Raw genomic sequence first — 27,305 nt, 5'->3', positions numbered from 1 at the left:
TGGAGACAGCTTCTCAATCCTCTTATTAGAATTTTTAAAAAACACCTTTAAATTCCCCTTGGAGGAAAAAAAAATCTCTTAAAGGTTAACATAAAACTGCTATTGAAGAGTAAAAGATATATCATGTAACTGAGAGAGTTGGAAGGACATACTTTTTAAAAGGAAAAAAAAAACCCTAATGCACAATATTTACCAATATTTAAATAATCCAGTTGAAACCCTTTTTTTTTTTGTCATTAATGAAAAAATACACCATAGACAGTTACCTGTACTGAGGAGAGTGGAAAGGACGGGGTTGGGGAGAGGGGTAAGTAGGTCCGTTCATCAGAGCTTCGCAAGATTCCTATGTACAGCACCAGATCCTGTTAAATCCGCTCCCCTTGAGTCAGTACAGTTTATGAGAAATGAACACTTCAGAATTGCAGTATAAAATATGGCCATAAAAAAACTTCGGTCTTCCAGTCCTATGCAGGAAGGTGCACCATGCAAGGTGGGGTCTCGCTGGCGTGGCTCACGGCACTGGTAGCCCGGGGCACCCCTTCCCTGGCCCCTTCCCTGGGCCCCATCTCCAGAGCCAGTCACTTGCTTCCAGTGTGCACTGTCGTCACAGTGGTGGGCCTGGGTCTCCGCTCGGCTCCGACTCCTGAGACCCCTGATGAAGAGGACATGAAACTACAGGGCGTGGAAGGTGCCAGGCCTACAGGGGAACAGCGGACACGTGGTTCAGAGCTTCAGAGGCAGATGCTCGCTCCCCTTCCCACTGCAAGGGTGTCACGCAGGCTGGGTTTGTGGGGGCCAAGCTCTCACGCACTTGACTCTACATGTTTACCTACCCACAGGAAAACTTTACATTGTGTTCAAAATACTTTGCCTTTACACCCACTCTCCTCTCCTTTTTCCATTACAAATGTAACTACTTTGTATTTGAGAATGATATGGTTTAGCCACCATGATATGATCAGTTCCATTTACTGAGAACTTACTGTGTACTAGGCACTGGGCTAAGTGCTGAATACATACTGTCATTATAAGAATTGGTCATTTCTTACAAGGATTGTTCATTGTGCAGTATGTATTTTAAGAATGAAGACAGAATCTGATACCCCTTCTGACACCCTGCTTGATGTCTGTACTCTGGACTAAGAAGCATTTTGTGACACAGAGCACATTGAAATAAGGATGTTCACCTGTTCCTATGTGAACTCAGCAGCCCCTTGGCCTAGAAAACTCCTCATGGGTTACACTAAACTTTCCCCAGGTGGATATGTTGGTGACGAGAGGCCTAACATGGAAGGCACCAGTGGCCGTTTAGCTCCAGCGTGACCCCAGTGAACTTTGCACACTTGGACACAGGGAGACCCATGAAATAAATCCTTAAGATGGGCTTTGCTGTCAAAGCCATTGTATGACTCGTCAAAGACGATCAGCTGTGGGGGTCCCTTTGAGCAGAAGGTGGAAAGGCTCTGCGTTGGAATGTGAATGGGGGTCTACAGTGGTATGCAGCTGGGACAGGGGAAGCTTGTGGAGACTTTTTGGGAAAATTTAAGGGCTGGACATTCACGAATGAGATGGGATGATTCCAGAGAGGAAGGAAACCCTTTTCTGAGCCCAGTGGGAAGGATTGTGAGGCCTAGGGCAAAACCAAGCTGATAGCCTGCTCAGTGGTTAGGGAGACGAGGGCCAATCAAGGCAACTGCTCTGACATGGAGAGGAGCTGCCAGAATGGCCTAACATGAGATTAAGATAAATATAGATGGGGGAGCGGGAAAGAGAAGTAAGAGGAGTGTAAGTGGGCCCTCAGTGATAAAATATTCCCTGTAGATATGAAGGATAATGAAATATGACTACTATGCACTGCATATAAATGAGCTCAGATCATCATCACCCTCATCAAAAAACGTAGATGAGAAGTCAGTGAGATCAGTCTGTCGTGAGTCTCGGCCACCCCTCCCTCACACCTTAGAGCGACTGCTCAATAAGGAGCAAATCAGAGGGGAAGGAGATGGATCAGAATGTGCCTGGGCCTTAATCCAGACAGTCATGGAGGTGTGGAACTTGAGCCACAGAGTTCTCATCTGTAAATGGAAATAATAATACCTAGGGTTGGCTGAGTATTAAATGATTACATTTTAAAATTATTAAAAAAAAATAATGTCCTAGGGTTGTAGTGAGCATTAAACAAGATTAAGTACTGAAGGTGCCCGGCAAACAGTAGGTACTCAGCAAATGACCATTCCCTTCTCTCCACCCCAACTCGTCTTAAATGTCAGCTAAAGAATTCTGTTTTTGCTACATACGCACAATCTTTTTGGCTTGCCAAACTGAGGCTGCTTGAAACACTTGCATTTGAACTGTCCAGGCTGCTGCCAAGATGTAGTCTTCTCATATGTCTCACGACAGCTGTGGCATTGAATGCTTGCTGAAATTTAAGAAAGGAAAAAAGCAGACAAAATATTCCAGCTAATTAGAGAAGACTCCAACTGTGTCCTATTATTTATCCTGGTACCCTAAGCATTTCAAACTTCTTAAAACTTTCTCATGATACTCTAGAAAGAAAAGCTGTATTGCCCCTTCTTCTAAAAGTATACTTATTTACTTAAACCCCCTCTGCATCAAAATATATTTTAGAGACTAAAATAGTTTTCTTCTGACATCATAAATATATAAAATAAATGCAAAACAATTCTCTCCATAATTTACAAGAAGTGACTTTTAGAATAAAAGGCATATTATGATATTATAATACCTTAAAATGTGGGTTTTAAAATAGTTTTTATTTTCCTGTTACCAGTACTTTTGTCCTCAATAATATCATTTCCTCTGAATAAAGTAGGTCAGTGGGATTAATTCTGTTTCTGGACAGTTTCTCACTGGTGTTCCATGGTGAAATGGCCAGCTCTTAATTACCCATGCTGATCAGAACACAGAGGTTAGGTAATCAGAAGATGATCAAGAAACCTCTATGGTTTAAATCCATCAAATTTTTGCCAGAAAATATTAATAGGTTCAATTCAGATTTCCTGTTTTCTTCCACTTCCATGTTACTTTAATAAAAGCCAACTGTTCAAAGTTCTAGCAAAGTGAAGAAAGACGAAGGGGATTATGTAGCTGGAGAAACAGCAACAGAGTAAGACATCTTTGCTCTTACTCTGCACCATTGCTACTTTTGCATCATGGAGGGGAGGTGTTTAGTCACACACTTGATCCCTCTTACACCATGATACACCCTCCAAATCTTAATCACTTTCCATTAAAATTAGTAAAAATTGTTTGGGTAAGGTGCTGGGGATTTTTGTCCAAACTCAGGTGACGGTAACCTTTAGAAATGAGAAATGTGCAGACTGTAGGTGAGTTTCATGAGCGCGGTTACATTCACAGGGTATTTAATAAACTCAGGACTTACTCTCCATTTGCTTTTTGCGAAGTTCTTCCGGATCTGGGCGCTGACGGACTCGTGGATGTTTTTGTTAAGGGCTGTGTCACCAGCGATCCTGAAACAGGGGCAGAGATGCTTCTTCAGAAGGGTTTCTGGGGCTCTGACAGCAGGCCCCAAACTGCTTGCCACCATCCTTCCACACTGCTTAGGTCACCCTCTGGCTCTTCTCTGAGCCCACATGTCACCACCATGCCCCCAAGTCGTATCCCACCTTCTGTGCTCTGCACCCTCCCCAGGACGCACCAATACCCTCCTGGTCAACCTCACTACCTGGCTCTCAGTTTTTCCCTTTTTTGACCTCAATTCCTGCAACATTAGAATCCACAATAACAACACAACTGGAATTCGGTTTCCCATCCTTCTCCCGCCACACCATCTTCTGACCTGCAAGGCTTCCCCTCTGCGATCTCATGCTTGCTCCCCGGCTGGTCTCAACACCAGACCCCTGCCCAGCCTTGCTTTGGCTTCCTCATACCTGCGACCCTCCTCTCTGCCTCCGCAGGACCTCTGCTCTGGGGGCCAGCTCACACCCCTTGCCCTCTCTGTGCTCGGGGGCATGATTCCCAGCTTAGCTAAATCCCACTGGGTGCATCCTCTATCCCTGCATTTCCTAGGAAGTTCTCAGAACTGCAAGGACCACATCTACTCTACATTCAACTGGGTCTTTGGTTGTCCTGGGCAATCTGTTATTTCATTCTTGCTTGTTCTGGAGCCTTCTCATACTAGCAGGGAGGAATGTAGGTTTGCTGAGCACCTCCTCTCCATCAAGTCCCCCTCCTCTACTCTTTCCTCTCTCTGCTCTCTGCTGTCTCTGCTTTTGGTCTTGTGTCTTCCCCTTCTCTCAGCTCACAATCTCCAGTCTTACAAATTACCTGGAGGCCACTCATAGCCCCCTCTTGACCGCCACATCGTCCCCCTCCACCTTCAACCCTTTGACCGTCCCTAGTTCAGAGGAGGCTGTGTTCTGCTCTCAGTCTTTCCTGGGCTTTGAACGTTCCACCTTGCCTTTCCTCTAGCACCAAACTAGTAAATTCTAGGGTGGCATCTGATGCCTACGAGTTTATCAAATCTTGGAAATGTTCAGGGGCAGATGCCAGAGTCATGGACCATCCTTCTTGGATGGAAGGTAATCGGTAAGTGAAGAAATGTTTCAGCTCCCACACCCAGACTGCCTTGGACACAGAACAGCCCAGAAGCCACAGACTGCCACTTTCAACTGCTTTGGAAAAAGAAAGGAACAAGCTCAGGGCTTATTCACACAAGAAGTCAACCACCAGCCTTTCTTTCACATTAGAATTGCAAACACAAGTGATGGACTAGACATTCAGTCTGTGCCAGGCTGGCCTAAGTTTAGACTCCAGTCTGATATTCCTAGCTAAAAGCAACTTCCCCCCTAAATATACGCCTCTCTTTTCCCAGCAGGAAAACACATAGCCAAGAGGTCACTCAGAAAGTAACTGGAGTGTGCTGGGAATGTTCTATTTTTTCAGTTTGGGTGGTGTTTTACAGGTGTTCACTTTATGATAAATCATTGGCCTGTACATTCTTGTTCTGTGCACTTTTCTATGCTAAACTTCACAACAAAAAATAAAGGTTTTAAAGCAGTGAGGAAAAACAAAGTAACTGAAGTGAACCATGTTTCCATTTCCAACAGCTATCTACTGCCCCCTTTCCCCAGACGCACATCAGTCAAACAGAAATAGGATATTAGAGTGGCAAATACATCTGAAACCAAGAAACGGAGAGGTTAGGGGAGCTGTAGACATCTTTATTTAACTTTTTCTCCTATAGAACCCATGGGAATGTTTCCTTCTGGACCGTTTTTAAAAGCTACGTCCTCAGAGAAGGATGCTGGTTCCAACTTGTCTGTGGCCAGCATTTTCTTGGAAATGACAGAGCCAAAGTGGTAGGAAGTATGGAATTCCTGGGGCTGAGCACTGCTGCAGGGCAGAGCCGGGCTCCAAACCAAACAGGCCGGGAGGCCTAGGACACAGCTTCTACCTGCCTGGCAGCAGGGGCGGCATCACGCGCTCCAAGCCTGGGCCTGAGGCCTCCACTCTTCTTCCCACGCCGTTTTTGTGGGTTCACGTGGCCCACATGTAAGGAAAATGCAAACTTGCAATGAACTTAGGAATGCTTTGTGCTCACGTCCCACAGTCCTAGGAGGTGCTGCCTTTGGGTAGGAGTGAAGCTGGGCAGAAGGTGGCCCTGAGGCCCCTGTCACGCAGTCTTCTGGGGTGCTGGGGGGAGTGCAGCCACCTCAGCCACAACAGCACAACAGCCATCCTGAAGTGGGCCACCACAAAAACTGCTGCTCACAATAGGCTAGGAAGTTTACACTGATGACACGTGCCACCTGGCTGCTCAGTGTCACTAACTCCATCATTATTCATCAGCAAAACTGAAGGCACAGAGGCTTGGATGGGGAATATACTACAAAGCAAATGTACTTCACCAGGGCCTGGTTTTCCAAAGCCTTACAATTTCAAATATTGACCTCGCAGAGGACTGGAAATTTTCCTCAGGCTATAAAATCTCTGGTGTAAGATAAAGATTTGTGGCACAGTAAGGTTGCTGGCTCAAGGACAGACTAGTTACTGACTGAAATGTAAAGATACTGGAAATTTCTAGAGGGAGAAGGAATGCTTGCTAAGATCAAGCCTTTATTGATAGGAACACTTAATTGTCTAATGGAATGTCATCTGACTTGTTTCACTGAAAGTTACCAGCCTGTATTGTTAAACTATAACCCCACCTATGTTCTCTTCCTGTAACTTCCTGGTCTGGAAAATAAACGCAGTTTTAAGCCCTCCTGCCATGGCCCAGGCTGCCTACCCTGCTTGGAATCCCCTCCCTCCTGGTTGGTGGAAGTCTTCTCACGGTGCAAGGCTTGGCGTGGCTATCACATTCCCCTGAGCCCACTCTGCCCCCTCCCAGCCCCTTCAGTAAAACCCACCTCTCTCTTTGATTTTTCAAAAGCGTTTGCTGAAGGAGAGACCAGGTTTTAACTGGCCACCTTCCTGCCTTCTACAGAGCCAGGCTGGACTAGTGAACAAGCACTAGGAGGCAGGTCACTTCCCTTCTGTTTGAGGTCATTTTCCTCCTCTATATGGTACAGTAATCTCAGAAGTCTTACATCTTTAAAGGTCTATTGTTCATAAAGAAAGAAAACCTTTACTGCCTTTACCATCACATGCTTTGACCCATTGTCCAAAGTGACATTAAAAAATATCAAGATGACATACAATCAGAACTATCTAGTTCAGAAAACTCTTTCCTTTCCCCCAAACTCTTTCCTTCTTTCTCTTTTTCTTCTTTCAGCATGGTAGTGAGGAACATTCATTTTGGAACCAGACAGTTCTGCCTGGAATCCTGGCTTGGCCATTAGCTTGCTGGGTAGTCCTGGCCAAGTTACTTTATCTTTCTATTTCTTTATCTCTGAAATGAAGACAAAACCAACCTTGCAGGGTTATTATAAATTAAAAAGGAGATAATACTTTAAAGCAATTAGCACAATGCCTGGAACATAATAGAGACTCAATAAATGACAGCTGTTATAAATTAAAATACCGTGAAACTAGGTCAGCACCCACCTTTAGAGAGATCCCCTTTAGGAGGTTAACCAACATGTGAGACCCTGGAGGAAATGCCACAGAAGATAGTGGACTGAAGAGGGGGACAGTTTTCTAGAGGCTTCTTAGGGGGGATTTCTCTCGAACTCAAGGTTCTGTCCATTTATTTTCATTATCTTGGATATTTTACTACTCTTGGCATTTGTTTCAAAATAGATGCTAATGGTGCTTTAATAATAATAGCTACAATTAAATGAGCATTTACTATGTACCAGACATTGTGCTAAACCCTGTACATGCATTAGCTCCATCATTTCTTAGGTCAACCCTGTAAATCAGGTATTGTTATTCTTGTTTTGCCAATGAGAAATTTGAGACTCAGAAAAGTGGCATAAACCCAAAGTCATAGCTAGTTGACAATGAAGCTGTGTTCTAACTTAGCAAGTGCCACAGAAACAAGGTGGCCTGAAGCACACAGCTGAAAATGTCACACAGAATGCCATAAACTGTCAATTAGTCTCTCTAGAGTGGGAGAAACGGTAATTTTTCTTAAAAAGAAAAAAGTATATAACTTCAAGTCATTTAACTGCTAAGTAATAAACGCACAGAATAAAATTCCAATCTTAACACCTCATTTGGCAATTTTGATAAAAATGATCCTTAAAAACTTTCTGTAAAGAGAAAAAGCAACAGCTCTCTTTTGTACACTTAACTCCTCACAAGTGCATCCAGAAGACTGTGTCCTGAGGGGACAAAAGAGTTTGACAACAGCCAACAAAGAGTTTAGCCTGTGAGGCCTGGGATGAAAGGGTTCACGGTGGGTGGCTTTTCTTACCATGGGTGCCGAGCTGCCTGCTCACAGGTGTATCTTTTATTTGGGTCTTTCTCCATCAGATTCCGAATGAAGTCTTTGGCTGTTCAAAATGAAGGCACAAGGGAAAGAATCACTCTATGGCTTGAGATGTGACAATATGATACCACCAGATCTTTGGGAGTACTGTGTATAGCAGGAAACATATGAGACCAGCCCTACATGAACCCTCCCGCACCTTGTCCACAATAGGCATTAGCACTGGGGGAAAAGGAGAGCCATGGCTTGGCACTCCAAAAGAGGAAGCCACAGAGCAGGGCCTGGCACCCTCACTTCCCAGTGCCAAGTCCCTTCTCTCTGGCTACTAGTGATACTTTGGTTCAGATAAGAGAGAAAATGTCTTCATAATCTTGTGCCTCTCTTCAGTTCACCAGAGCCTGAGAGAGCTGTTTTTGTGATACCCTTTCCTTGTGTGAGACATCACTGATTCAACTAAACCCACTAAGCACCTGCTAAGCCTTGATTGTAGACTTCCATCCTCCAGAACTGGGAGAGATGGACTAAGGAGCCTCAGGATTGTCTGAACCCTCCTGGGGGGGAGGGGGAGGGTTGTCAGGATCAGGTGGTCTGAGTATAAGTGTCCAGGGGCCGCCCACTGGGAGCTGCAAGTGGGAGACCTACCCGAGTCGGAGATGTCATCCCAGTAGGGGGAGTCAAACTCGTATTCTGCCTTGAGGATCTGTTCAAAGAGCTTGGAGTCATTTTCATCATAAAAAGGAGGGTACCCACAGAGCCTGGAAGACAAGATAGCGTAAGACCTTAAAGGTCTGCATGTGCAGTGTGGTGGTTTTATACTCTGCCTGGAAAGAGGAGACATGATCGACTGAGTTATGGAAACCTGCACTGTGTGTGCTGCACATATAATCTCAGTAAAGAAACCACACATTCCACCGGCATAGGTGGCACAGGAGTAAAGTCATGACTTAATCAATAGCAAAAAAAGTTAACTCAGGTAATGATAGAAGGTAAATACATATAAAGACCACCTTAACTCTTTGTACATTAACCACAGAGTCCCACACACCCAAAAACCTACCAGATAGCCTTGTGTGCATAAATGTTATAGGTTTTATTGTTTGTAATATTGTCCCTAGATGATGGGTTGGTAAAAGAACAAACAAAACATATGTTTAATATACATTTCAGGACCCTTCCAGGTTTATTTTATTTAAGAAATCATGGGAAGAAAACGAAATTGTACAATCTTGAGGACCAAGTTGCCGCAAGTTGCCCTAACCAGCACATAACCAGCATGGGTATTTGGAAAGTTACAGTTTTGCCCATGAACATGCAGTAAGTATCAGCAGGTATAAAGCTAGGCAACCACACTAGTTGTCGGGCTCTTTTACATGCCGGTAATCCTGCACCGACTGCGCCAATTGTTGAGCTAGGGCTGGGTCTGGAGCTCCCAGACCCCTCAAGCCCATTCACAGACTGGGTCACAAACCCTTCACATGCCAGGTTAGGTCCCCTGACCCCTCACACGCCAGGCTGGGTCCCCAGACCCCTTCATGCAGGTCTATGAGCTAGGTAACCAGCCACAAGGTCCTTGGAAACCGTAGGTTTGGAAAAGCATGGCTGCACTGGCGGACGCCCAAGGCCGACACCCGCCTGCCTGCTTCACTAAAACTCCTCTCTACCTCTCTCTTTCTCTCTTTTGTCTCTCTCTTTCTCTCTCCCTCTGTCTCTTTCTCTCTCTCTCCTCCCCCCCTGCAGAACACAGAACAGCTACAAAACTAAAGTACACTGGCGCGTATGTGCACTAACTCCACACACACACACACACACACACACACACACACACACACACACACACACACACACACACAATTTGCTTACAAAGGATGCTGAACCACACCCAACTGGACCCGAGGCGAGGGTCCTGACCAAACTATTCTATTTTCCCAACAGCAAGAGTTGACAAAAGTCATACCAACGTAATGTCATAATCCCATCATCCACTGAACCATTTCAAAGTTCATTTTTAAAAGGTCATATTAGAATGTTAGTGCAAATAACTTATAATTCTGGCGTGAACACCCGTCATCTGCTAAACGTAACTGGAGTACAAATGATGACTGAATACACCAACTACAACTCATTCCATAAAATCGTGGGTTCTCATTCCAGCTCTGCTATCAGTTCCAATACTCTGGCTACCATTAGTGAGCCACTGATATATTTTCTGGACCAAAATATCCTTATCTGAAAATGCAGGGTGCCAGACTAGAAAATTCCTAATATTCTTTCAGGCTTTAAGATACTGTGACTCTGTGACTCCCCTCTCCCAATCTGTTTGATTAGCTAAAGCACTTAGAAAAAGACCTAGAACATGCTGGGGACATGCGTGGGGCAGTGGCAAGCCCTGGTTTGGACTGCATGGCTGGGAAGAGATGAGACTAAGCTGCTGCTCTAAGTGACCACAGAGTAAGGGAAGGCAGCGCTTGATTCTGGAAAACCAGGTGCAGAGCCAAATGGAGCAGAACTCACTTTGGGATGTGACAATCCAGGGAATGGCAGCCACTGTGGGAGCTCTGCCCTCAGATGAGCCCTGAATTGCCCCACATAGTCCAACGTTGTTCAAAACTCAGTGACAGCCTAGAGACCAGTTTCATGAGAACGAATGAATAGGAATCCATAGACTGCAGGCCTGCAAGGGATCATGCTGTTGGCAAATAAGGAATTTAATAAAGGTTAGAAACACAGCCTTGGTACTGCCATTCTTCAGCTGTTCCTGCTATGAGAGGCCTATCACCAGCTGCCGCTGCTCAGGGAAATGGCTGATGATATTTTTAAAGGCTGTAAGACATCCGGTAGGCCCATAAGATTCAGAATGATCTTTTCCCACAAGGTTGTTTAAGAGGATAAGTGCCTGGAAATTTTCATTTTTAAAGATATGCTGCTTTTGGAGAAATGAACATGAGCCAGTGCTTCTGAAACCACCAAGCACATACTCCCCTGCCCAAGGAAACCTTGGAGCTGGAAGATGGATTTGTAAATTTCTCCCATGATGAGGGTTTGGTCTAAATGCAATGTGCACATTAGATAAAGCAGGCAGAGGAAAATGTTACTTTGTCTTGGAAAAAACCTAAATTTTAGATATGTGAGGTTTTGTTTATTAACAACCTAGTGTTTTTTACCTTGTGGTTTGTCTTTCTTTTCAAGAAAAAAAAAGTTAAGAAAATTCCAAGAAAGATCTATACATCTGCCAATATTCTTAAATTATGTTCAAATCTCTTCTGGTGTTAGTTTTTTTTTTTTTTTTTTTAATGTAGAGAGTACTGTGTCTACGTGGCCACAATGAGGACAGAAGGAAAGGAAATAGATCTAACTCTAAGTAGGTTAAAATTAAGAAAGAGAATTTTAAAATAAGGATTATAAAAGAACAAAAGAGTAAATAGTAGTTGTAAAATCTTCCTCAGATCTAGAAATTGCACGGGGAGTTCTGTGGCCAGCTAGTCAATTAGCAGGTTTGTGTGGAGGTGGCCAAATAAGGGAAATAAGAACTTTGGGCTGTTATTTTTGTATTTTGTTATTATTATATTATTATACTTTATTTTTATGATATTTTGTTATATTGGGCTATCTTCACATACAGAAGGTGGGGCTTCCATGGTCACAGGGCTGCCTGCTGGCACTTGTGTGTAATCTGTGCATTCTTCACTGGTGCTCCTGAAGTGTGGCTTATTTGAAATATCAAACCCTTTAAATAGTGTACAAGTTATATCACCATGGGTGCTCAAAGAAGATAAAACCATTTCCACTTTTTCTAGGCCTAAAGTTTATGGTGCAGAATAACACCTGAATTTCCCTGCCCAGTGGCTGTCACACCTACTGAAGAAGACCCACCTTCCAAGCCCCCTTCATCGCCTCCATCCCAGCCTCAAGACTATCTTCCAGGAAGAACTCATACCTTCCCATCTTTCCTGTTGCTATTTAGTTTACCATTTTACTCACCTGTGGCATGCTTATGCAAACATACTACTTACTAGACGGCGGTTTGTTTCTACAGTTCAGCCTTGATAGAGCACTCATGTTGCGTCAAGAGCTCCACTAAGAGTTTTCCTGCATTATCTCGCTTAAACCTCACACCCCATGAGTAAGTGTCCCCCAGGCATCTTTCACCAGCCCCTCTAGAGCCTCTCTCCACTCTGCTGTGCCCAGAAGACAGATCCATAAGGACAGACAAAGGAGGTTTGAACTCTGACATCAGCAGGTCTCAGCCAATAAGGACCCCAGTGGAGATACTGAAGGAAGGGGAAACTGAGGGCAGGGTGTCCCTGGCCCCCTCTCACAAACTCTCAGCGCAGACTCCTGAACTCACACCCTCTCCCTCTCTCTCTGATTCTAATAACCTCTCCCTCCCCTCCCCTCATCCTCTGGGTGTAGGGGTGTTTACAGCTCAGCTGCTGCAAAGCTCAGGGTCACGGTGCTATTCCTTGTGGTTCCCTCACACCGCACCTCTTATACAGTCCTCATACAACCCTCGTTTGAAAGGCAAAGAAAGGAACATGCAGTGACATCAGCACTGCAGCCTTTTCTGTCCCATGCCAGGCCTGTGCGCTTAACTATTTTCCTTATTCACTGAAGGAAGACTTGAGCATTGAACCTTCTGCTTCAGTCTTGACTTTGGATTCTCTCTGCAGCTCATTCGGTTTGCCCCACCTGCCCCTTCACCTGAAGTTGAGCCCTGTGATGGGACCCCACCTCTCCAACCCCATCTCTCACACTCTGGGGCTTGTACGCTAAGATGCTTAAAGCTGTTCCCTGCACACAGGATACTTCTTGTTTCTGGACCAAGGTAAAGGTATGCACTTGACCTGGGCTGCCCTTCCCTCACCCCTTCACCTGACTCTGGCACACCCGTGAAGCCTAGCTGGGGTGCTACCACTGCAGTGGGCGGAGCTCCACTATGTCACTTCCTACACTGTGCACAGCTCTGAGCTGACCATGATGGGTCCTAAGGCAGGATCATGTCTCAGTCCCCAGGCCAGGGCCTGCCCACAGCAGAGGCTGGATAAGTACTCGAATGAATGAACACACCCTTGAAGAAGAGGCCTCCCCCACTGGCTGTTGAGGGCCCCAGTCTGGGCTCTGAAGCAGAGACAAGGACCTAGGATGCAGGAGAGCCCACCCCTGCCGCAGTCTAGGGAGTCCTCACAATTCCCACTTAACACTCCACATCATTGACAAACGTTCCAGAAGAACCTGGCATGCAGGCCTTTCTGGAGAGAATGCAGTGTGGTTGGGTTTACCTAAAATGACACTCCTGGGCATGGGCACATTCCATAAAGGAGAAGGCTTTTAATGTAAATGAATGTGAAACTGGCAATGGTCAACCAGGGCTGACTGATTCGGCAGTGCACAGCTGGTTTTTCTTGGAAACCAAAATGCTGTAATAGCATAAAAGCTCCCATCGAGAGGCCACAGTCATTATCTTACATCAAGCTACGCTCTTCCTGCTTGTTTGCCCTTGGCCATGTAGCTGGAGCCCTACGAAAATGGATGTCTGCTGAAAGGACGTCCAAGAGATGATCAGTGGCCTCCTCTTGACCCCTTCGTGTGCCTTTAGCTCCATCACTCACCCCAGCCTCTTGGGTGCTAGCAAGTCTGTGGGACCCCTTGAATGATATATTTAAGGTTCTGTTTTTCCTAAGAGCTTTTATTTTTTTAACTTCCATTTTTTCTTCATTGTACATGTTTTGTGGTAGAGTTTGTTGTTTCAATGCGTACCTATAGCACATCTCATAACTTTTAATATCAGAGAGACTCAGAAAGGATAGCAGGGAGCTGGTGTCAGAAGTGGTGACAGGGAAAGCACCAGCCACGTCTGACATCAGGTAGTGAATTTATATTATTTTATTTTACTTTATTGTGGTAAGGACACTTCACATGTGATCTACCCTCTTTGCCAATTTTAGTGTACAATATTGCTGACTACCAGTACACTGTTGTATGGACATCTCTAGAACACATTCACCTTGCTTAACTGAAACTGTATGTCCCTTGACTAGTACCTCCCATTTCCCCTCCCCCCAGCCCCCAGCAACCACCATACCACTCTTTGATTCTATGAGTCTGACTACTGTAGATTCCTCATCTAAGTGGAATCATGCACTATTTGACTTTTTGTGGCTGGCTTATTTCACTTCACACAATGACCTCAAGGTCCATCCAAGTTGTCATACACTACAGAATCTTCCTTTTTAAGGCTGGATAAGTGCTTTGTGGCCCATCCAGTGACCCAAAGCATGGATCTGGGACCGGACCCCCAGCCCACAATCAGGCACACTGCCAGCACTTCGTGGCCCCGCCCGGAGGCCTGGGGCATGGAGCTGAGCAGTGGACCCTGCTCCCACAACCAGACACACCACGCCAGCACCTTGGGGCCTGCCTGGGGACCCGAGGCATGGAGAAGGGAACCAGACTCCACTCCCGCACCCAGGCACACTGCACCAGTGCCTTGGTGCCCACCCGGGGACCCAAGGCATGGAGCCAGGGACCAGACACACCCCACAACCAGGCACACCACCAGCACCAAGAAGCATGCCAAAAACATCACCTCCCTGTGGGTGGCCCATCACAGCCACCACAATAACCATGGCTGCCACAAAAGCAGCTAGATGCCACAACCACCATGCACATGGTCCACCAACCGCTGGAGTACATTGACACAAGGAGAGTCACCAGCAGAGATAAAGAAAAGAAGAGGATGTCTCTCTCCACAAAGCCCATTTCAGAGTGACAGAAGAAGCATCTGCTCTATGATAATATTGGGGGACCTGATCACACCTCTCAGCATTGGACAGATCATCTAGGCAACAAATCAACAGAGTAACCATTATTCTTTCAGAAGGAAAGAAGAAAGGTAGGGTAATTAGAGGGGGGAGGGGGAGTGAAAGGGGGAGATTGGACAAGAGGCATAAAGAATAATTATGATTTGTAACAATATATATGCTAGTAATATTGATTTGATCAACATATCTCAATGTCGAACCCCCAAAATATGTACAATTTTGATTCAATAAAAAAAAAAAGGCTGGATAGTATTCCATTGTCTGTACACACCATCTTTTCTTTGTGCACTCATCTGTCAATAGACATTTAGGTTGTTTCTGCCTCTTGGCTACTATAAATGATGCTGCTATGAACATGGGAGAGCAGACATCTCTTTTGAGATCCTGATTTCAGTTCTTTTGGATAAATATACAGAAGTGGAATTGCTGGGTTACATGGTAGCTCCATTTTTAATTTTTTGAGGAACCTCCATACTGTTTTCCATGGCAGCCAGCAGTGCTCACCAACAGTGTGCAAGGGTTCCAATTTCTCCACAGCCTTGCCAACATTACTGTCTTTTTTTTTTTTCTCCAAAAAAACATACAAATGGCCAACATGTATATGAAAAAAATGCTCGGTGATTAGGGAAATGAAAATCAAAATCACAATAAGACGCCACTTCACACTTGTTAGGACAGCCATTATTAGGCAGTGACTTTAAAAAAGTATTTCCACATGGATCTTACAGTACTTCAAGGTTTCCATGTTTAATCAGCCAATATACACATATTTACTCAGTGCCTTAGGTATACCTAGCATTCACTTGTCGGTTATTTATTTTGGTCCTATTGTGTGCCACGTGCTGAGTCTGACACTGGAGATAGGATAGTGAGAATCACTTCCTGCCTTCAGAGCTCAGTCCAGTGGGAGAGAGTGTCACATATATAGATGACAGTGGCACAGACGGTAACAACCACAGAGCTGTGCAGAGGCTGTCATGGGTGCATAGAGCCTGCTCCTCCAGCCCAAGTTGCTTCGTGGGGAGTAGAGGCGGTGGGTGCTGGTGCTTTGCCCCACAGGACAGGAAGATGTTTTACAGAAGAAACATGGGGCTACAGGCAGGCGTGGCTAAGCAGGGACAAGGGCACAGAGGCATACAAGACAGTCTATTCAAGAACCGAAGAGCACTTTGCTGCTGCTGCGGCTGCTGCAGCTGCTGCAGTTTAACATGTAAGTTGGCGAGACAGGAGAGTCGAGGCTGGTGAGATGGATGGTGGCCAGGCTGTGCAGGGCTGTGCTCCCCACACCAGGGAGGCCATCTATCCTGCAGGTGATAGGAAGCCCCTAAGAGATGCAGGCAGAGGAGTGACAGGGGCCATTGGCTCTGCAGCTGTGAGGGCTGGGTTTGAGGCAGGAAGACATGTTAGCAGCTGCACTACAGGCGAAGGAGAGGCAGAGGGCCCAGGCGTGGATGACAGATTCCAGAGTATGTCTGAGAGAGAAATGGACAGGTTTGGCATGTGGCGATGCAGTCATTGAAAGCCAGGATGACTCACAGGTCTCCAGCGTGGATGACTCCAACTGCCGTCCACTGTGGTGAAGAGTGCAGGACAAGAAGCAGATCCCAGGCTGCCTGGATGTGTCAACCACAGGGGCTGGAAATCCCAGCTTCCTGTAGTGGAAAATGCCCCCTTCGGGGAAGCAGCTCCGGGCAGTTCTTTGCCTGTGGGGGGTGGGTGGAAAGAGTTGGAGGAGGGGGCTGGTCCAACACAGGGTGGCCTGTGAGGCAGCCTGGCCTCGGTGGCAACTGGTTCTAGTAAATATGCTGCATAGCGCCTAGGTCTGACGATTAACAGAGGCCTGAGAAGAGGGAAGAGCAAAGGCCAGAAGGGGAAGGCCTCGGCTCAGAGGTGAGGCTGGGAGAGGAGCCCAGGCTGGGCTGTATCAGTGCTGGGGCTTCAGTTCATTCAATGTGAAGCTCTGCAACAAGCCCCTTTTGCTTAAGGTAACTGGAGAGAACCTGTTCTTTGTAATTAAAGGTGCCAACTACTCACAGAGGATACAGTGAACAGTCCATTCAGACTGGGGTGAGCTGGACCAGGTATGTGTGAGGATCTGGGTTAAGGCGGCCAGACCAGCAGGCAGCTGGAGGGAGAGGCCTGAAGCCAGGGACATGGTCTGGCCCCAGGGGTGCTGAGATAGAGCCATCCACATTTGCATTAAAGCCAGAAAGAGCAGATCACTCAGTGCGATGCTGTAGACACAGCCCAGGTGTTGCCAAAGGCCCCCCAACAGGCCTAATCTGGCCAACAGATATATTTTGTTTAGCCAGCAGTGATTTAAAACAAATGTGACTGATTGACCATAGACAGGTGTTGATCTAGCAAGTTCACCACCGTCCCCGCAAGTCCCCTCAATCTTGGTATATACAAGCACGTATGTAGGCGTATGGGGCACCAATATTCAAATTCCCCGGAAGTTCAGCATAGACCAGAGGGCTGTGCAAAAACAGCTAGTTCATCTGTTTCTTTGCATGTGCCTGCAAGTCCCCAGCATGAACAAAAATGTCTCAGCTTCTCACACATTACATAATCTCCCTGGCCCGCTACATTATCACCTGTTAAGTTGGTGACTTGGAGTTAATGACCAAGGATAGAGCTCTGGAGAAGGCCACTTGTAAGGGGAGGAGGAGCCTTAGCATTGTGTTAGGCCCTGTTGGGCTACAAGACCTGCACAAAGAGAGAGTCCTGTGGCCATGGCCCATAGGTGGGGTGAATTCCCCTCTACAACTGCTGCAGGGAGAATGAGTGGTCTAACTGGAGCAATCAGAGAGGGCTCCAGGGAGGAGGTATGACCTGTGCCTACATCAGCAATTCAGGCTAGTGCCCATCAGAGCCACCTGCGAAGCTTGTAAAACTACAGATTCTCTGCATCCTCCCTACCTGAGTGCATTTGAATCTCAGGGCAGGGCCCAGGTATTTTTATTATTTTAATTATAAAGGTAATTTATGCTTATAGTTAAAAAATTCAAATAATGCAGAAAAGTATAAAGAAACAAGTTCACTCCCAGCCCCTCATTCCCACTCTTGTTATTAATACCCTCTGAATAGTTTTCAGAAACTTTCTTGGCATATGCAAGCATGTATGCAGGTGTATGGGGTACCAGAATTCAAGGTCCCTGGAAATTTAGGATAGACCAGATGGCTGTGTAAGAGAACAGCTAGCATTTCCCTGCAGCTGCCAGCAAGCTCCTAGCATGAACAAAAACAGTCCCTCTTCAGGGGGGATGTTCCTGATTTTCCCTCTAAGGTTTCTGCTGATACTGGCTGGCCACTCTTTCCTGCCTTCTGACCCAGAGTGGGCACAGGCCTGTGGCTGCCGCTGCCCCAGCCCTCTCTCCTGAACCACACTTGCCTTCCCTGAGCACAGGCCCCTCAGGTGTCCCACTGGGGACAGAAGATGAAAAACTGCCAGTCAGGCCATCCTTTGGCTGTCACCAAGAGCTGACTGAGGAACACCTATGTCCCAGGCATGGAAGGAGATGGTCAGAGTCCCTACTCTCACGGCATGAATGGGGGTGGATAGACACTCAACACTAAACTTCAAAATAAACAGGAAATACAAAACATAAACAGGAAAATTAATGGGGCACTGGTTACAGGAATCCACAGCATTTCATCCTCAATTGGGAATATTCCTTTCCTGTTCTCTGTGCCAGGGATGCTCTTCTCCCCTGGCAGCAGGACTGACCTGCTCACCCCCAAAGCTCTGTGTGCGTGGCCCTCATTCAGTGATGTCTCTCCTTTCACCAACCCTCCTAGGCAGGCCCCCTCCTTTTTGCTTTTCCAGCTTCCTGGGCACCACTATTATGGCACAAGTGTTAGCTTCCATCTGTCCACATCCCATCATTTCCTCTATTAGACTCTCAGCTCCCCAGAGGTGGCACTGGTGTCTCATTCGTTTTTGCAATCCCAGTACCTAGCCCAGTACACAGCAGGTGCTCAGCAAAAGTTTGCTGCAGTGAATGAGGCCTTAAATGCTTCAATGTTTCAGGGATGGCCACCACCACCCCTTTCTCCAAACATTCTCTAGCCTTTGCAATCCAGCTTAAGTGCCATCTCTTTCTTGGTTCCTCTCAAGAAATCTAAAAAGATCATGGCTTGTTTTCATGCTTATAATGTTTATCTTCCCATGAAAATTATGACTTCCTGCAGGACAGAGACTGTCATACAGAGCATTTCTTTTGTGTCTTTCACTAGCACTCAACACAATTTAATGAATATTGGTGAACAAGAAATTATTTACAGGAAACATTTATGTTTGCATGTGTGTGTGCACGCATGCTTGCACACGAGCAAAAGCACATACTTAAGTTAACTTAAGCAGGGTTGAACACCCTGACATTGGTGTTTACTCTGGAAAAGAAAAATTCAACCACATTTTCCCAGGTGTAATACTTTTTCAGTTATCTTTGCAGGGAAACCTCCTGCTGGCCAATGGCATCACTATAAGTGACATCCTTCAAGGCAGAGTGGCATGAACTCAGCAAACCATCAACAGATATTCTGAGCTCACATCTGTCCAGTGCCCTACTGTTTCCTCCATGGATGGAGCTCCATGCTGTGGAGTTCCCCCACCAGCAACAACCCATCTGATGACACAACTCATAGGTGGTACCCCCTGCTCCCAGCCTGAGTCCTCAAACCAGAAGCTAAAGAGCGTGTGTGATGAAGTGCTCTGCATAGCAGGGAGGCTGGCATAGAGTTCACAGACTTTGATTCCAGGGTCCAGAAGTCATATCTGCTCCAACCCCTCATTTAGGAGACTGGAAAGTGAATCCCAGAGAGATGAATAGATGGTCTCAGGCCACAGTCAGTGGCAGACCTGGGTATCTGTGCAGGGGTCTGACCTAGAAAAACAAAGGTCACTTCAATCCTATCCTACAGATATTTATAGAGCATCGCGTTGTACAAAATGCTGATCTTTTAGCAGTGAAGAAGACAGACCCAGATCTTGCCCCTCAGAGTTCGTAGTGCAGCCATATTTAAATAGGACAAGTGGAATATTTACTTTTCCACAGTAGGGAAACTAATTATGGTGAGTCACAGAAGTTCATAATAATAGCCACCATCTATTGAACAATTATTGTGTGCCAGGCACTGGGCTACGCAACTTACAGATATTGTCTCATTTAATGTATATTTATTAGGTTGATTTTCAATCTTCATTTTCCAGGTAAGGTCATACCGGCATGAGAGATTAGGCCACTTGCTCATACCTAAGGGACAGAACAGAATTTTAACTCTATTTGTTCAACTCCATAGCTGAGTCATATTAACCTTTAATCTCTCCAGCCAGATACACCACTGCAAAGATGGGAAATACCATACATGGTCTACGACCCTCAAATTAGAGCATCACTATTTTCATATTATATATTTAGAAACAGAGCTGGAGACCAGGCCATGTGACCAGCCAAAGAAATAAAGAACAGCTCAGAGTCCTTGCAGTTATAAAATCAATGTCTCAAGTCCTACCCCGTCTGCCTTCCTGAAAGACAGATGAGAGGAGAGCGGTAGGACCATTATGGCCCTGTCTGTGGGAGATGGATTAGAGAAAAATGAACCTGCGTCTATATTGAACCAAATTCCAATAGAATCATGTCACATAGCCTTCGTTCAGTGCCATGCTCCCGTGCAGAGCTGCCAGGGGGCATAAAGGGGACAAGTCTCCTTCTGTCAACACTATGGTGCTGGGTGGAAGTTCAGGAATGCCTCCTTGACTTGGTGGAGTCGGGAAATGAAGATATATACATTAGTGAATTTTCTAAGTTCTTCTGAAATGTGCTTCTTGAGTGCAGAAACTTATTTTAAATATTTTATATAAAAATATTTGAATGCAACGGTCCACACTGACTACTGGACAGTAAATGTCAACCCAGAATTCTCATTTTAGTCTCATGGGGTGAAAAGACTCTGAAGGAGAATGAGATTTGTGCTGCTCTCCGAGGGCCAGCTCTGACTTTGCTTTCAGAAAGTTGTGCAGTTCCTTGGCCTGGGATTCAGGGAAGGGAGGCACAGGTTCAAATCCCAGCTCTGCCAAGTACTGGCTGAGCAACACTGGGGAAATTACTCACCCTCTCTGAGTCTCTGTTTAGTTCATGAATGGGGACAATGCCCACTTTACAGAGATAGTGTAATATATATAATATATACTATATAATAATATATATGATATATAAAACACACACACATAGATCGATTGATCAAATGATTGATCATTAGATAGCTAGATGGATACAGGCAGATGGACAGACACTAGAGATAGAGGTGAAACTGCCGGTTACTTGGCAATCATCAAATGCTGTTCCCGCCCCCTCACCCCCTCTTTTCCATCCCACCAACCCCATCCAATCCTTCACAGGTTCCTTCGGCTGAAATGCTCTGAAGTGGGAGGGCAAATGCTCAGCACCAGGAGGAACAATGTGAGGGGGAGAAAGGAGTGGACAAGCCCCGAGGGACCCAGTCCAATATCCACACCTAACCATGAAAACAAAGCAACATATTTTTAAATTTCGTGCAAAGTCTCAGAACCATCCACTGAAGACCAAACATCCTGACCTGAACTTGTAAAGTGCTGGAGAAGGGAGAGCGCTGCCTCTGGTCCTTATTTTGGGCATTGTGTTATGAAAATGATGACAGGATGTACTAGACCTGCTTTTAAACCTTGACCTGTGTGTGTGAATATTTCCAAGCATGTAGCCAAGGAGCCTTCAATTCTGAGAACAGCTCAAGACTTCCCGAGAACACTGACTCAAAGGAAGGCTATTTTTATGCAGTTGGGCCACGGTGCCATGAAAATGACTGAAACCACAAACCTCTATGTATACTGCAGATGAGGTAAGACTCATAAGGCCAAGCCAGGCTCAGTGGGCCTCTGAAAAGCACTAGGAAAATCAACCAAATCTGGGCATCTGGATACTAGAGTCTGTCTGATCTGCAGCGACCACCGGGCGGCCACTGTTTGCCCTTATATCCTGGCACTTGGTAGGTATTCAAGTATTTATCTAATGAACGTCTGGGGTCTATATTAAGGAAGCTGAGTTTTATTCATTTTACTCTGGATAATATGAAAGAATTTTAAAAGAATAAAATAAAGCAAAGCTTTTTAAGCTGATAAATCTTTTGCACTTATTTGCAAGGCACACTTAGTGAGCAAAATAGGTTTCAACACATTATTTGGATTTATAGAATAGAATGACCAATGAGACCTGAATCATTGTAATGCAATTATTTTGGTAACCATCTGTTTCATTATGTGCATTCCCAGAGCTTTCTCCTTGCAAACTCAGAGGAGAGCAGGCCGGAGAAATTAAAAATGGTTCACGTATTAAAACCATGTGCAGGTGATTCCAGCAATGCTGTTGATGAAAACAGAATGGATAAATGCCTATGTCATCCCCTGAGGTTTGGGTAATGCCCGTAAAGCTCGGAACGAGTAAGCAGATTAGGGAAAGATGTGGGGGAGAAAGGAAAGGGAATACTGGAGGGGAAAAAAAAAACCACATTCCTTAGAAAGTTTATACATAACCAGAAGTGAAGGTTGGGGGCTTGGTAAGGAGGGGAAGAATAACACGCTTCCCCAAGCATGAGTTGTGAGGAGCATGATCCTTTAGGAGTCAACTTTCTCATTCTTGCGTTAGCCAGAGGGACCCCACCTGGAGGAAGTCTGCGGCATTAGCACAGCCGCTCCCAGCCCCTCCCAGAGGATGATACACATCTGAAAGAAGCTGGCACAAAACCACTCTAAGCTGGGCTCATGCTAACAGTGACACTGAGGGCATGGCAGGGACGAAGAGGGTGAGTGGGGAGAGCTTCCACCAGCTGGGATATTGTGTGAGGAAACACACAGCTAAACCTGTAGCAGCTCCAATTAGTTCTCAGGAGTGATGTGTTTCACAACAAAGCGCTGAGGGTGCAGACATCCAATCTGGACGTGATCAACACCAAGCACCGACAGAGGGTGCTGAGGCCATGGAGGGTTTGCAAATGCAATTTCTGCATCTAGACCTTGCTTTCTTGGTGGTTAGCCTCTTCCCTCCCACCTCCCTCCCTCCTCCCTCCCTCCTGTTTCCAGTTGGTAGGCATGAATGCAACTGCACATACTTCTAGGTCCCTCCATCCCATGGGCCATGGCCTCACTGCACTTCCCACTGGCTTTGTTTATCCTCTCTCCAGGCACTTTCCTCTAGAAAACAAACTCTTAGGACATAGAAAGGAGATCAGAAGCCAGACAGTGGCATAGCACACATCATCTACAGTTGAGTCACGGGCTTCCCTCCACCAGGGCCCCTTCCAAACAGCAGCAGGATCTCTCCCCTCCCGCCTCTCTCTCTGCCCCTTAGTCACAACCCTGCTGAAATCATGTGGCCTGAGTCAGCTGCCTCACCTCCCGGGTGCTGACCACCTTCTTCTCCGTACACTTTTCTGTTCTTTTTTCCACATACACACTGCCCCGTCCCCCAATGCTGCTGCTGTGCGTTCTGATAGTAAACGCTTAAAAACATAACAATGGGCCAAAATAATCAACCACATTGTATATCGACAAAAAAAAAAAACCATAACAAAGACCTCTTCTGATTCTTTTGCATGCTCAGTATGGTGCAAGGGGAATTAAAAATCCTGCTAATTCAGAGATTATACTTTCCCCTTCCCCAAGTTTTAGATATCCAAAGTGCAAAGCTGGATCAGCTCTTTCAAACTATATTTTTCAAATTATGTTTCCAGTAGAAGGGTGCATCCCTCCTCATACACAGGAAGCACATCCCAGCCTTAGACAAATGTGTCTCGAGGGATAAACCATCGCTCTCTAAAGGACGGCCTTGCAGATATTTGAAGTCAGAGCAGTGCCCTCAGCCTGCACTGGCCCTCTCCTGGCAGATTCCTATCCATCCTTCCAAGCCCAGATCATGGTCACCCGTCCGGGAAGCCCTCTTCAAGCCCAGGCAGTGTTCAGGGCTCTGCCCTGGGAACTACCCAGCATGTCCCTCCCATCTCATAACAGCCAGCCAGACTGTAATGAATCTGTTGACTGTCTGTTGCCTCTGAGGCCAGGGCAGTAAGGAATTGGTCCCAACATCCCCATCCTATTGCCTGATGCATACCAGGCTCAATAAATGTTACTTAAGTGAATGAAAACCAATCCCTGCTTTCCATTCTCCGGGCTAATGTCCCTATGCAAATGACGGTCTCCAGGCAGTGATGCTGAGATGAAAATCAGACAGCAGAGGAAGTAAAATGTTTTTTCATGTGGCCTGAAGCTGCACCACTCAGGGTGCAAAAGTGATGTACCTGAGCCACTCCTGACAGCTTCTCCTTCTGCAGTGCCCTGTAGGCCACACGGCCTCTGCAATACCATGGATATGGGTGGATTCCTACCTGCCTGAAGTTATTGGCAGGGAGATGCTCTCCTGCCATCTAAAAGGCAGACCTTCTTTAGCTCAATGGCACTGTTGTAAAATGTCCCCCATTGCTGCTGTGTACACCCCTGTACCCACTCTTTGAAACCAGAGAGTCTTTTGAAGGGTTAGAAGTGAACCCACTGGCCCTGACAACAAGTCAAGCCCCTTGCCCGAAAGAGTGAAAAGAGGGTCACTTGCAAAGCTGAAATATGGCCAAGCAGGGCTTGTGCCTGAGACTCAAGCTACAGGGACTCACAACCCACAGATGGCATCAAGACATCTGCAGGATCCAGTTGGGATAGAGGACAGAGGGGAGATTGGGCACCTTTCTGAAGATCCTTGGAAAGCAGACAGGCTGAAATGCAGTCTGTGAACTAAAATCAGTAAACCTAAGCATTACAGCAGTCAATGCCTGCTGAAACTAAAATGATGATTCTGGATTGATAAAGGAAAAGGGCAGTGGTTGGTGGCTGCTCTAAAGGATGCAGGGTAGGAACTGGTCAGCACAGGCTGCTCTAAGCAGCCAACAGGAAGAACTGCCTGCTCAACAGAAATGTCCCTGGGTAGAGAGGGGCGACCTGGAGCCTCACCAGGCTTTATGGATGTATTTGAGGCCATCGGACTCCACTGCTCTGATTCCTTGTTCAAAAAGAAAACTTCTGGTTTTAATTTGGTTTCTCATTGAGCATTTCCTATAGAGGAGAGATCATGTTGTTTGGTGACATGCATATCCAATTACCTTGTGGAGTACAAATCTCATTATGATTTAGTAAATGAAAAAAAAATCTCTTTTGAGTCTGATTTGTATGAGTCAATTCATTGGGATAATCTGAGAAAAATGAATAGACAAGTCTAACTCAGTTTCTAAACTTCTAAAGCCAAGGTACAGACCACAGTGGCCTTAATCAGGACATGAGTTCTGCCTTGCAAATCTCATGAATACAAGAAGCCTGCTGCCTCCTGGCGATGCCAGTGAATTGGTCTTGCTAATGTTAACACTCCTCATTCTGAAAGGAGTAACAACCATCATAATCACCCAGCTGGGGCTGGGGCTTGCTGATCACACTGCATTCTCTTCCACGGATGCTTGGTTTCATGTTCTCTCCCCAGAACATGTGTATTCCATAAAGAGCCAGCTGTCAACTGTTCAAAGGGACAGGGATTGCCTTGGTGAGTATCATTTTTTGGACACAGCACGCAGATTAGGCATTCCTAGTTCCACTCTTACAAAGCTGATTAAGCTGTATACATGAACAAATCAACATTTATGTGACCTTGTTTTAAAAAATGAATAACATAGGAAGCCAGTAAAAAGGGAAAGGGATTCCCATCAGTATGTTGCCTAGAGTGTTTTCTAGGCAGAGAGGTTAGAGGTCTCACCATCCACGGCCAAGTCCACCCTGGCCCATCCAGCCTACTCTCATGCCTCTGACCTATCTACTTCGATTCAGAAGTGGGAATCTCCTTAGGATCTTTCTCAGCAAAAACTCACTGTTTCTCCATAGCATGTTGCATTCTTGAGCAAAATTTAGGAAAACGATCATTAAATAAACTCCCTGAAGTTGTGAAAAGAAATGCAGACTACACGTTAGCACAAAGTTGAGCTTGATCCATGAGATGCTGATTCTCACCTTGAATGGGGAAATTTATTTCCTTGGAACTTGTGCTGTTGTGGCTGAGCCACGCCCACCAGAGTGGACACCAACACGCTCATCATTCCATCCTCAACCCTGAGCAGGGGCTTAAGCTATGCAGGCAAAGACGTTTTTTGCAAGCCCTACCTAATCCCCCAAGGAAGATTCCTGGCAGGGTAAGAATCCACCAAATGTGTTTTTAAAAATGAGTATCCTTGGTAGAAAAAATATTTCTCCTTCCAAATGATGGATAACAGAGAAATGAACATGGATACCAAAAGAGAGCCAATTTATCAAGTATCTGCATGAGTACAATGAGGAATGTTTACATGGCATGCGGAAAGGAGAAAATTTGGTGTCATGGTCTGTCACAGCCACTTTTGCTGCAGTGTGATATCTCAGCATGACAGTTTCATCAAATGAAAATAATAGTGCCTCATTGCACAAAACTGCAGAGGCTAACCTCTTTTTCATTACTGTTGGAAGGAAGAATGAGGAGCTCTGTGCCATCCCCAGGGGGGCAGCTGGCTTTCCCAGTGTGCTGCCTGTTGGTCATGGCCTGCTCAGCAGCCTTGCTCAGAAGTCTTTCGACAAGGGGTGGGAGTGGGGAGAGCAGGCCACAGGACATTCACAGGGTATTGCACCAGCTCTCACTCACACCACAGTAGCCCTTCTCCTGTGCCTGCTCCCCTCCCCTGTTCGACGCTGTGTCTCTCCTCTGTGCTTATGTTAGTCTTATCAACCTTTTGGACATACCTGGACTGGTGACCCTATGCTCAATGATGGTGTCATTCCGTGACCTCCTGCTGCTTGTCTCCCTGCACAACAGCCCACCAACCTTGAATTTATCATAATCAGTGTCAACAATGAGCATTTCTTGAGTACTTTCTCTATTCCAGGCACTGTGCTAGGTGCTAAAGATATAAAGATGACAAAGACCCACTGCCTGTCATCAGAGCACTAATAGTGTGTATGGAGAGACAAGATGGATTCATGAGTGGATCAATCAACTGATAATGATAAATTCAGGATGGTGGGTCTCCAAGCCTAGCCATGTGATGTAGTAAATGATATTGAGGATTTGGCCTATTACCCAGAGGGATCTAAACATCCCATAGGATACAACTGAGATGCCCAAAAGCCCTTTCATTCTCTGCTTGGGGCTCTCAGAGCTCTGGAAAGCACCAAGGAAAATAAAGCTCAGGCTGCCATTTTGAAGTATGACACAGTCATGAAATTGACCTGAGACTAGTCTCTGGGGCAAAGCTGGTGGTGATTAGGAAACCAGCAAATGTAAGCCTATCTGTTTTATACTTAAAACAGAAGTAAAGAAATAAGGTGTGTCTTTGGTTAATATTACTCTTGAACCCTCGCAAATATTGCACTGGATGCCACAATTACAACCATTTGGATGCACCATTCGAATCATACCCAGATATGTGTGCCAGCGTCTCTGCCTCAGACCTTTTTTGTACTCCACATGTGCGTACGCTACCACTGGATATCTCAAAGGGATCTCGAGCCTAACATGCCCAAAACCAAGTTCTTGAGCTTA

At 45.8% G+C, this 27,305-nt stretch overlaps 1 protein-coding gene across 2 annotated transcripts in view; it reads right to left on the bottom strand.

The window, feature by feature from the left end:
- Window positions 1-578: 578 nt before the first annotated feature.
- Window positions 579-27,305, bottom strand: part of CAMK1D (calcium/calmodulin dependent protein kinase ID) — a 376,156-nt gene continuing 349,429 nt past the window's right edge. The window contains exons 7-11 of one of the 2 annotated variants that reach the window (XM_063100454.1): window positions 8,501-8,613; window positions 7,844-7,922; window positions 3,404-3,491; window positions 2,302-2,419; window positions 579-697 (exon numbers count right to left, since the gene is read on the bottom strand). In XM_063100454.1, coding sequence (XP_062956524.1) covers window positions 579-697; window positions 2,302-2,419; window positions 3,404-3,491; window positions 7,844-7,922; window positions 8,501-8,613 — 517 coding nt within the window. The remainder of the gene's footprint in view (window positions 698-2,301; window positions 2,420-3,403; window positions 3,492-7,843; window positions 7,923-8,500; window positions 8,614-27,305) is intronic. The other variant, XM_063100455.1, reaches the window with a different exon arrangement.

The sequence above is a fragment of the Cynocephalus volans genome, chromosome 6, assembly GCF_027409185.1.
Source record: "Cynocephalus volans isolate mCynVol1 chromosome 6, mCynVol1.pri, whole genome shotgun sequence".
In the NCBI taxonomy this organism is placed as follows: domain Eukaryota; kingdom Metazoa; phylum Chordata; class Mammalia; order Dermoptera; family Cynocephalidae; genus Cynocephalus; species Cynocephalus volans.
This window is presented reverse-complemented; position numbering and strand designations above follow the sequence as displayed.